The 11,862-nt window shown below is 28.2% G+C and overlaps 1 protein-coding gene across 1 annotated transcript in view; it reads right to left on the reverse strand.

The window, feature by feature from the left end:
- Window positions 1-4,274: 4,274 nt before the first annotated feature.
- The window catches only part of LOC106681282 (uncharacterized), an 11,547-nt gene continuing 3,959 nt past the window's right edge, over window positions 4,275-11,862 (reverse strand). The window contains exons 4-9 of the mRNA XM_014421523.1: window positions 11,029-11,063; window positions 10,915-10,953; window positions 8,684-8,804; window positions 6,622-6,704; window positions 5,805-5,835; window positions 4,275-4,401 (exon numbers count right to left, since the gene is read on the reverse strand). Coding sequence (XP_014277009.1) covers window positions 4,346-4,401; window positions 5,805-5,835; window positions 6,622-6,704; window positions 8,684-8,804; window positions 10,915-10,953; window positions 11,029-11,063 — 365 coding nt within the window. The 3' untranslated portion in view covers window positions 4,275-4,345. The remainder of the gene's footprint in view (window positions 4,402-5,804; window positions 5,836-6,621; window positions 6,705-8,683; window positions 8,805-10,914; window positions 10,954-11,028; window positions 11,064-11,862) is intronic.

Here is an 11,862-nt window from a genome sequence, read left to right on the forward strand (position 1 = left end):
TTTCTAATTGAAAGGAAAATAAGTTCACCAGTTTTAATTTATAAACAAAATTTTTTCAACAACGTTTCGTCTAATATTTCATCCTCAGGAACAAATGCTTCGTTCTAATATAGACTAATAAAGGACCCATAAATAAGGAATTGTAATGGTTATTCTACGGCCCACGAAATTAGAAACCCCTACCATTTATTTCGTCCTAGCAATATTACATATTGATTAGAATTTTAAACTGCAGAATTAAATGTACCTAATCTAAATTAAAAAATTGATAAATATTTCTCTAGAATTTTATTTTGATAATAATATTTGCATAATGTATTTTTATACCATTCGAAGTTAAAATTATGTTTGTAATTGGTACTGAGTTACAATTACTCTTCCGTTGTCTAATTTTGTTTTTGAAATTTTTTTTTTGGTTTGGCACCTCCATACAACTCAAGGGTGGGAATGTCAAGATTCATTTCTCGGGGCCACCGCGAAATAAATATTGATTGGCCAAGGTGAGAATCAAATCCACAACGTTCTGAATCAAACGCTCATGGGCCCCCGCCCAAACTGCTTAGCCATTAGGTCCTCTAAGAATTGGCTTTGAGTAAATTAAAAATTCTTAAAAGTAACATTATTTACTATAATGAGCTGTATTTGCTTGCTATAGTTTCGACCATGATATATGATGTTTACCTAAGTTTGTAGTAAATATGTTAGTAAATTAATTTAATTTAATGAAAACAAATTAATTTAAAGTAATTCATCCAGAATCTTTGGATATGTTTCCCGCACTGTTTCTTTATACAATACTTGAGTCACAATTTTATCGGAAATACTTCGACGAGATAATTTCTTCACACTATTCTTCGAAATTTAAAGAAACACAATAAAAAAATAAACATTATATCAGCAAGAAATTGTCACAACAAAAAGTTCCAGATAATCTGGCATTCGGATAAGATGGGGTTCAACTCTTTTACATTTACGACTCAAAAAGAAAATGTGAGTCAAGGAGAGGAAGAGTGAGGCTTCCCTTTTCTCTAAAACACGAGACATTTTATTTATTTTTTTAAAAATAATTTAAAATTATATTCTAAATATTTTTATTCTAAACAAAACAAGATTTGTTTTATATATTTTTAATTCCTCCCTAATTGAATAAGGAAAAAATTCTGCATGGCCTGGAGAAACCAATAGGATTTTCTTGGAGATTTCACATAAATTACTAGGATTCCTTTAGGAAGTTAAACAAAATATAGAGCCTTTAATTTTTTTTTTTTCAAGAGTTTCTAAAAGCAATATCTGGATCCACCCTTGTTGGATTAATATTTAGACTTTGTTTTACATTCAAGAATTAATTATTTATTATAAACATTATATCTCAATTGCTTTATTACTTTAGCAATGCTTGGCACAGCGTTTTACAGAAAAAAAATATTTGCCAATTTTTTAAAATTAAATTTTCAAACCTCACCCAACACATATATTATAACATATACATTCGAAATGAGATTAATATGTCAATCAAAATGTTAATTATAATTGGACCCATATAAGGAATAAGGAAACAACCAACATTTTTATGAAATTGATGTTCAACAATAATTTTTTTTCAACATTTTTCATTTTGATAAATAAATATGCACAGCATTCCTCTTAATCACTTTATTATAAAATAAAACCCACATTAGGTTTTTTCTTAAAATAGTTATATAAATTACAAAACAAAAAAAAAAAAATTTTTGTCGGTTTCTTATTGCATATGTGGGTTCAATAAAGATTTCAAATTTTAAATTGTTCTCTCAAAAAATTATTTTATTTTATTTATTTTTTATATAAAAAGTCTTTCTTTCATAAAAAATTGTTTAATTGAAAAATGTTTAAATTACACTTTGGAGTGAAAATTATTTTTATCCATCTCTATTGTCAGAACCTCCCTCGTAAGCCAACAATTCACAGAGGTCTTCTGATAGTATATGGGCCAGAGGACTAAAGTGGTTTCAAAGGTTCTGTTCAAATTTGGAATCTCAAACTTCAAAGGACTTAAGTTTAGAATCTATAAGTTATGTTAGGTCATTAAGAATTTCTACTTTAGTTATCCATATAGTTTGAATATTTAAGGTTTAAAGATTCAAACAAAACATTAACTGAACTAAACTTTAACATACCTTCCCTTTAATATACATGTTTAGATGATGTAATTATAAATAAACATCAAAATAAAATTCCACTTTCCTATGTAACTAAATCAACCGCAGCTAGGTATAGTTTAGATGTAAAAATAAACTGTGATAGATGTAAAGGTCTGATCTCATCGTGCAGAATATTGTTTAGAGTATCTTACTTATGGTTCAGTCCACATGTATTACAATAAACTAGTAGCACAATACATGGTTATTCAGGCCAATAACAAGCCACAGTACCACCTTTAGGGAACTATCATTAACTGTTGTTAATCATTTACTACTTCCACAGAGCAATGATAATGCTCTCCATTCCTAGCCTTCAACAAAACATCATATTTGCCTAGAAAGACAAGGGATCGAGTATCATGTAAAAAGAAGCAGCTTAGGGGCAGGCCACACATATTCCCAGCAAAAGGAATGGATACCCACACACACAAAAAAAAAATTAACCATTACTGTTTATTTGATAGTGATAGTGATACTCATTTGAGAGTAGTTAACCTAAATTAAAACACAAATATCTTTTGATCCTTATAACAATTGATTTGTCCAAATATTTAATTTTTTTTTCCTATTTCAGGATACAATGCCCCAGTAATTTAGAAATATTTATTTTCATATTTCAACACACTAATTATTTAACAATTTTCTTATTTATGTAATATACAAGTTTGCAGATTTATCAACAACCTTCACCAGGTCAGGAGTAGGCTATTTTTTTTAGTCATTAATTTGTTCATACTGTGTCTTATTCTATTTTTGTTTTTAAATACATAATAAAACATTTTATTCATATTAGATATATCATAAAGCAGTCATTATTTGTTGATAATATTTCTCTTTGAAATACTTATACCTCAATTTCTGGCCAGGACGAGGTGGTCGTTTAACCACGGATGTAATCATTTTATGAAGGTAAGTTTTATTCATGCTAATAATAAACTAAAAAACACAATATTGAATTCCCTGATATAAGCAGTAATTATTTGAATCCTACTTTTTAAATAGAGGAAACTTTATTTCAAAATAAAAATGTATTTCATATAAATTTTTGTTTTGCTAATAAAGTAGGTATGTGTTGTAGAAAATTGGTATTATTATTTGATTTTTAAATAAAACAGTAGATAGCGACTCCACTCCTCTGGCATGGAACCTTTGTTTGAGTCAGTCAGGTGTTGGCATCTATTCATGAAACATACCCTTTGTCTTTTTTTTTTTTAATAAAATCAACAGTATATATTTTTGAATTTATAAAAAAGATAAGTAACCCACAGGTGTAATGTGCATATTACATGCACTTATTACTTTTATGAATCAAATAACATTATTTTCTTTTTCTCCTAGTTGATTTATTTTTATTATAGTATTTTTTTGTAATAATGGATTAATAAAGACTAACTCAAGCAGGTTGTAAGGTTAACAACTGCATATCAATTTAAAATCAGCTGATGTTATTCAATCTACCTATTCTCTTCTGCATATCTTTAATGTTACAAATATGGCTACAAATTTTTACATAGTAATGATGATAAATGCTAATCATTTAGGCACCACAGAGTAGGTATGTAGAAACTAACAATAATTAGTATTGAATAAGAGACAGAAGGATAACTTTATGACTACGATAAATGAAAAAAAAACTATAAAACAAATTGAAGTTTATAATACCAAAAATATTAGTCACACAAACACAATCCATCCAGTAGGTTAAAGCTTAACTATCCAATGTCAACCATACACCAGAAAAATTTTAACTTTATCTTTGTGTGAGGGGTATAAAATAAGGAAGATATCCAAAAATATAATATACCCCTTGTAGTAAAATTTTTATATTATAATGGGCATACTAGGGCATATAAAAGTTGACTGTGCTTTTTTCTCTATTGTTGCTGATTAATACATTTTAATTATTTTTATTTTTCTTATAAATCTTAACTCTGAAAAATCAGAGAGAGTAATGCATTTGGTGAGAAAAAATATTTTATAAATGTAAAATAGATAATTGGATAAGCAATGCACAAATCCTACACTGCCTTAATTCTTACCTTTTTTCTAGTTGCCTCCTTGGGTAAAATAAGAGGTTGAAAAAAAAACATGAAATTGTGAAAATTATACATTTAATTAGTTCATAGAAATAATTAGAAGTGTTATAAAAAATATCGCCCAACTGTTCAAATATCAGGGGTGCATTTGATGTAGATTTCCTTTGCATTGCTGCATTCTAATCCTATAAAAAGTTGTTAAATACTATATAAACAACATTTCAATGAAATACTGAATATTGACTATTGATTATTTTAAGAAATAAAATTAAAATCATTAAGTTACATACAATATAAATTAAAAGTGGCCCATTGAATCACAATTAAAATGTTGAATGAATACATTTGAATCTTCAATACAATGCCAAAGAAACACCATTAAACCTGATGGATAGTCAGAATTGGTTGCGATCCTTCACTCTACAAATACTGGCAGCCTCATACTGCATTACCTTTTTTTTATGAACGATAACTATAATTTTATTGTGTTTATTGCATTTTATCTATATTTCATTAATTTTTTTTTCTTTTTTATCTAATAATCTATTTATGTATATTATAATTTAATAAATAATTATATTTAATATTTACTTATAGTTCTTATTTATTTTACTTTAAAAATATTTTATATCATTTTTATATTCAAATGTACCTGTTATTTGGTAAATATTAAATTTTCCTACTCCCCTGTTGATACCTCGCATCTGCCTCAACCCAAAAAGTGGATGTCCTATTTTATCATTTATTCATTTTTATTTTTTCTTGACCTTTATTTTATTCTTATTTCATTTATTTTCCGTCTATTAGTGTTTACTATATTTGATTTGTCTACTTTTTATTTCTTATTTCTTCTGTTTTTCATAATATGCTTCTAACCTTTTGTATTTCTTATTTATTTATACTTTTCACTGTACATTTTATTTTTATTTTTTTATTTTTTTAGACCCACCTTAAGTTACTTTAATTTCATATTCTCTTTCTCTGTTACAAATGTTAGGGGTTAAACATTGGCTCAAAATAGGTTTTTTTACTAATTGAGTTTCTTTTTTTTTTTTACCACACCTTAACCATTTTCGTATTATTAAAATTTAGTTAGTTTAAAATAATTTAATTTAGAAATAAAAAGAAAAAATTTACAAAGAATTTTTTATTTATTTATAGTAAGTTATTTTGAATTTATTTTGACACACTTTCAATTTGAAAGAACGGTTTATATAATGTTAATGCAAATAATGATTTACATTAGATTTAGCTGAAGTATTAAGATATTAATTGAATATTTAGCCCAGTGCAGTCATTGCTAGATTTTCTGTCATTAAATTTTGTTTAAATTTTCATCTTGTTTTAAAATATTGAACCAATAGATTTTACATGGCTATATTTTCTAAATCATGTTCTCTTCAATTATTATAATCTGCGTTGGAGTCTTGGTTAAAGTTTACAATAATGTTTTAATTAAAAAAGTGACAGAAGCATCAGTTTGCAGTTTCCCGACTTGATTTCAACACCCTGGTTGGTTAATTTTCTTTTTTCAGTAAATTACCTAAAAATAAAACACTAGAATGAAAATTTAAATAAATATACTCACTATTACTTTGCCAAGCATCTTCAGGACAATTCTGAAAACAAAATATAGATTATTACTAAGCAATAAACAATAACAAAAACAGTACAATTAACAATGTTACTGAAGAATTTAACATAAAAAATAATATTGTTTAATAACAACCAAAATATATTGTCCAACTTTTAATTTCAGTAAAAGTAATTAAACATTAATAACATGTTTGTTTTCCCCTTTTTATTTCTGACAGCCCAGTCTTGGCAATATATCATCTATCCTATGTTGATCAGTGCACAAATTTTAAACCTGCTGTATTTTAGCAATCTGATTGTTACGCCACAAAGTGTTTCGGCTTGTTGGTGGACTGCCTGAATTTCATTATCTAGATTTCAAGATCTATATTCAGGGGCTTTTGAATAAATTATAGATTTATAGATCTACATCCAAGAGATTTTGAATAAATTCTAGATTTCTAGATCTACATCCAAGAGATTTTGAACAAATTTCAAAATTTCCTGCATTTGAATAATTTTTCAAATAGATATTGTCAACTCCAAATAGTTTCTTGTCTTGATCTATAGAGTAATCTGTGAATATGAGTTATAAATAATCTTTTGGGTACTCCAATTCTAACATTTGAAACACAAGATATTTTAGTACTTTAGTTGGTTAATTTTAGGATTATAGGAGTTTGAATGAACATGAATAAGAACTATGTTCAATAAAGATCGTTCTGTTTAAAACCGAACATGTTGTGCTAAAATAGGTCAAGAATCATGTTGCAAAAAGTCTAGAAGAGATTGTTGTAAAAGAAAAAATGAAACAAAAATTTAAAACATACCAAATACATCTGTTTTCCCAAACAGGTTTCTAGCTCCAATACCCCGCTCTTACACTTTGCTCCTTTTCTCAGTCTTGAAACATCTGAAAGAGAAAAATTTCATCTAAACAGTAGAAGAGATAAGACTCAGTAATAATAAAATAATAACTTCAAATAAATATTATTGAATTGGAATTAGATCAAATAACAGGATAAATAAGTCAATTTCATTTAGCAATGTAGCACTTTGTTTTAAATTAAATTTTAATTCTAACGTTTTCAAAAACCAAAAATTAGCTTCAAATAATAAGAATTAAAAAAAAATTTAGATTTTATTTCGGCATATTGTTAAATTGACAATTATTGTGGTAACGAATAACTTGACTAATGTAAATCATTCTTCTTTGATTATTATCGGAAGAAATTCTTATTTAAGTTGAAATTATATTTAATGCATAAAGCGAACAAAAAAACCAGCATGGAACATCCCAGGTTCAAATAAAGTAACATCAACGGGATATCTGGCTCAGTTTATTAACACCTTTCCTCCCTATACCAGAGATGATTTGCATTCCTCAGCTATTTCGTTTAATCAAGTAGTATGTAGTACCTCTCTGATGCTTCTCGATGTACGTGATTTTGGAATTTGATTTCCTCCATAGGCTGGAAAATATTGCATACTCTTCAAAGAATTGCATAACTTTTCTTTTTTTTTTATTTGGGGTTTAACTTCCTTATATCCTCCAATTTGGGGAAGGAAAGACAAGTTATGCTGCAAGTTTCCAAAAAAGCTATTCTAGCCAGAGTGAGAAAGTTGATAATTATTCAGCCATGAAATAAGTCATTCCACCCAAGCCGGATTTGAACCGGAACCGCTTCTGACACGAAAATGTGTCTAAAGGTGGTTCTACTCATTTGTCAAACGATGGCATGATTCCCGCGTGTACAACCGTTTGGATGGGTTATTACCGGTTCAAGTTGGCCTGAACTTACGGTCGACCCATTGGGTGTCAGTTTTTTAGCAAAAATCAAAGGGCCCTGCTATCCACACGTTTGTTTTCAATTAGTATATATTTTTTTTAAAATGCCATCAGATGGATATTTGTGTTCTTCATATTTAATTAATTAAAGAATTTCCCCAACCTTTGAATTTAATTATTAACTCTTGCTTAAGGTTGTATATTTTAAAATTCTATCGATTCGGTGTAAATAAATTATTTCAATTCTCTAAATATGTCATTTAACTTTAACTTTAGCAGTTCATTTTTGATTTAGCATAGCACAAGTATATATTTATGAAGATATGAATTAATGTCGAAGTGATTAAATAAAAAAGTTTCTGATAATTCCAGAACGAAGGTTGAATCTATAGGTTTATGTAGTACCGTTTACATGAAGGTGTGACTGTTCAAAGTCAAGGCTTATACATGTGGCAGCTAAAGTTGACTTCAATATTTTGTTCAGATAAGTAATGATTCTGAAAAAGAATAGTTTTGATTTTCTTGTTTTAGATTACAACCAAACTATATATTGATAGAATTACTATCTGTTACACAAGAGATAAACGTGGCGTTTATATTTCATCTTAATGCTTTTCATTTCGACCTTTAAAAGTATTATAGTTTTCTCAGGTTTTAATAAACACAATAATAATATGGAAGAAACAATTTTAATGGCAATATCGCAACGTTTTAAAAATAGATTAATAAAAATATGGTAAAACAATATATAAAGAAAAATGTTTCAAAGAGTATCGAGTAATGAAGAGATGAAACAGCTTGTAGTCTTTTCCAGGCCAATTGCTCGTTTAGGTTGTCAACAATCAGCTGACTCCATCAATGCCAGTCAGATTCAGCTCTGAGTTTTAAATCTTGTCTCTTTTCTCATTCTTAAATTCAGATTTGAATTATTCAGTATAGATACTTCTCTGATCCATTACTACAAACTTTTAAAACAAAGTGATTTCCTAATATATATTCTTTGTCATCCATTGAATTTACGTAGTAATAAATAATAATAAGTATTAACAACTGGATTTTCAAAATATCTAGTTATAAAATATACTTGATACTGTTAAACTTACAATCTGAATTGACACAATTTTTCACCGATTTGACAACAGTGTCCTTCCATTGAGGGTAAGATTCTAGGCCTTCCAGGAACGCTTCGATCATGGCGTCTTCATTTGGTTTTAAATCGTCCAGCTAGAAAAAAAAAAAAAAATTTAATTATATATGAAATATGTATAGTATTTCTTTTACAGTGATAGTAAAGCTATGGACTCTCATTTACCTGTAAACAAGACAGCAATTTAATAATTTACGGTTATCTATAGCCGTAGTGAAGGAAATTTGGAATTCTCTTTATTAGAATATTATAAATTTTGGGATTACTCACAAAGTCGGGATGTTTGACAACTTTCGGGTGTCTGGTAGTCGATATTTATAATAAGGGTCTAAATGATAAGGGTATGGGATATTTAAAAATAAGATTTGTTTCCAAGGAAAATAATTTATTTATTTAGAATGTGCGCATTATAGAAAATCATTTACCAAATATAATTTTGTTTAAATGGCATAAAAAAAAAGCAATGAGAAGTATTTTATTTTAATTACCCCTTATAAAAGACCCACGGGCACAAGGTAGGAAGCCAGACGTTTAACCTTCTTGACAATAGCATCTTCTGTGTCAGATTTAATGTAAAAGTACCTCTAAACTTTTTTTTTTTTTCTTTTTTCATAGCCTCTATAGAATGATATTATTAAAATAAAACTGTATACATTTGTGGATTTTATATAAGTGATAAAAATATGAGAGGTGCTGGGGTGCACTTCGTTTTCTGACTTTTTGCTAAAAACTTAAAAATAAATAATTGTCTCTTTCACTGGTGGGTTTCTCATTGGTTATGGGGATGTAGGTCCAGCTAGCGCACTGGAGGGGGCGCTGGTGTCAATGATTGAAAGAGTGGATTGGTCAGAGATTTGAGGGAGTCAAAGAACTTAACATGCCGCCGACCAAAGATCTCTAGTACTGTGGGCAAATAATAAGTTGATGTAGTTTGCCAAACAATGGTAAATTTATGCACATGCATGCGTGTGAATAGTTTACTTTGATCGGCTGGTAGTTGGCCAGAATTTGTGGCCTACTCGTCGCTGTTTTTTCCACAAATCTATTGGTGCCTGTGTTGCATTCACACGTTTGTTTTCAGTTTATGTTGTTTTTAAACTGCCAACAGAAGAATATGTGTGCTCTCCATGTTCTAGTTAATTAAAAAATTTCCCTAACCTTTGGATTCCATGATTAACTTTTGTTTAAGATTGTATGTTTTAAAATTCTACCAATTTGGTGTAAATACATTGTTTCAAATCTTGTTAATTAACTTTAGCAGTTTATTTTTGCTTTAACATAGCACAAATATATATTTATATTCATGATGATATTATATGTCTAGGTAATTAAATAAAAAAGTTTCCCTTAAAATTCTAGAACAAAGGATGAAATTATAGGTTCAGGTATTGTTGCTTCCTTTGTGTACCTTGTTGTACAAGTCTTGGATTTGCTGTAAGTGGTAAATGTGTAGATCCAGCAGGGGTATTCGTGAACTTTGGTTTAACATGTTAAAGCGTGTTAAATGGAAAAACTCATGTTAGATGGAGAAATATTTCCGTCTTTTATTATGTTAAAACAAAATAGCATATAACATGGTTGAGAGTCTGTTACTAGGTCTGCTAAATGGAGGATGACGTCACGTAACAGACCAGCTGAGCTCGACACCATTTTGTTTGTTGTGTAAGGTTACTTGCTCGCAGTTTGTGTTTTAATTGTGTTAGTATTGTTTTGGAATTTTTATAACTGATAAAGCAGTGGATGACAATAATAATATAAGGGCAGTTGTCAATTAGCTCATCTTGATTCTCTTCTTCAAAAGTCAGATGATCAACAAGGCACTCGATTGCCAAACTTTTACTTTTCACTCAATATAGGAATGTTGAAATAAACTACATCAATCAAAACTCATAAGTAAACAATAACGAGAAGTTTTGAAAGGGTTATAAAACAATTTGCTCAGAAAATCCGCTAGGAGCTCTTATGTATTTAACATTTAACGTGACTTTAAATATGGCTGCTCGCAATCCTATGCTTATGACATTTAATGCGGTAAAACATTGTATATTTAACAGAACATCATGAATACCCCTAGCATGACAAAGCTTTCCATCGCTAGTAAAAATCTCTCTTCTAAAAAATAATTTTCACAGCTTTTTGTGCGTCATTTAGAAAATATTCTATTAAAGTAATGCGGAGAATACTTACGAATTGTTTAGTTGCGTTGTAGTAGCATTCGTCCAAACACTGGAACAGAAAACGCAACAGGCTTCAGAGAGAGTTATATAGTTACAATCATCACTATTAATGTGGGTTACTTACTTCGTATATTGACATCCTATCCTCTGATTTGGGAGCTAAAATCAAAAAACAATTAGTTAAATTAGGACATACTTCAGATTAAAATATTTTTATGAAAAAGCTATTCTGATATTAACGAAACCTCAAAATCATACTTTCATTATATAAAATGATTTATCCAAAACAAAATCATATTTGTCATTAATGCTTTAAATATTTTCCTTTTATTCCTCACTACATGATGCATGATTACACGACAAAGTGCATTTGATTAAGTGAATAGCTGCTATTTGTACTAAATATTATATTCCAAATATTTTTATCAGGCTGATTCATAAAAAACGAATCGAAAATATAACTAATTCCTGTTTTAATTTATAAGGCAAATTTTTGTTATTACTGCTGGAGTGAAAATAATCACTGATTCGTTAATAATCATTTTGATTTAAGAGAAATAATTTCGTAAAGTGAAATTAAATTTAAATTTAATAATAAGTTAAATTTAAAATGTATTCATTTGTTTTTTTTTTGTAAAATTATTATGCTAAATTGTTTTAATTTATTTTTTTTCCTAACCTCCTAAAAAAAATAAGAACAAGGAAATTATAATATACAGATGAGAATGTACATATGTTGGCAAATTATAACATCTTGATGTTTTAATTTTTTTTTCTTACCTCCTGGAGCAAAGAAAAGGCATTTACAAATATATATACATACATATACCGGCTATTTCATTTTCTTGTTTTGCCGGGATGGTATTTAATTTATTTATTTATTTTTTTTTCGAAACCTCTTTATTTTTCATTCAAATGCAAAATACAATAATATATAATACATAGGTATATATATATA

Source organism: Halyomorpha halys, unplaced genomic scaffold (assembly GCF_000696795.3).
Source record: "Halyomorpha halys isolate HHAL.00 unplaced genomic scaffold, Hhal_1.1 Scaffold324.1, whole genome shotgun sequence".
Classification (NCBI taxonomy): domain Eukaryota; kingdom Metazoa; phylum Arthropoda; class Insecta; order Hemiptera; family Pentatomidae; genus Halyomorpha; species Halyomorpha halys.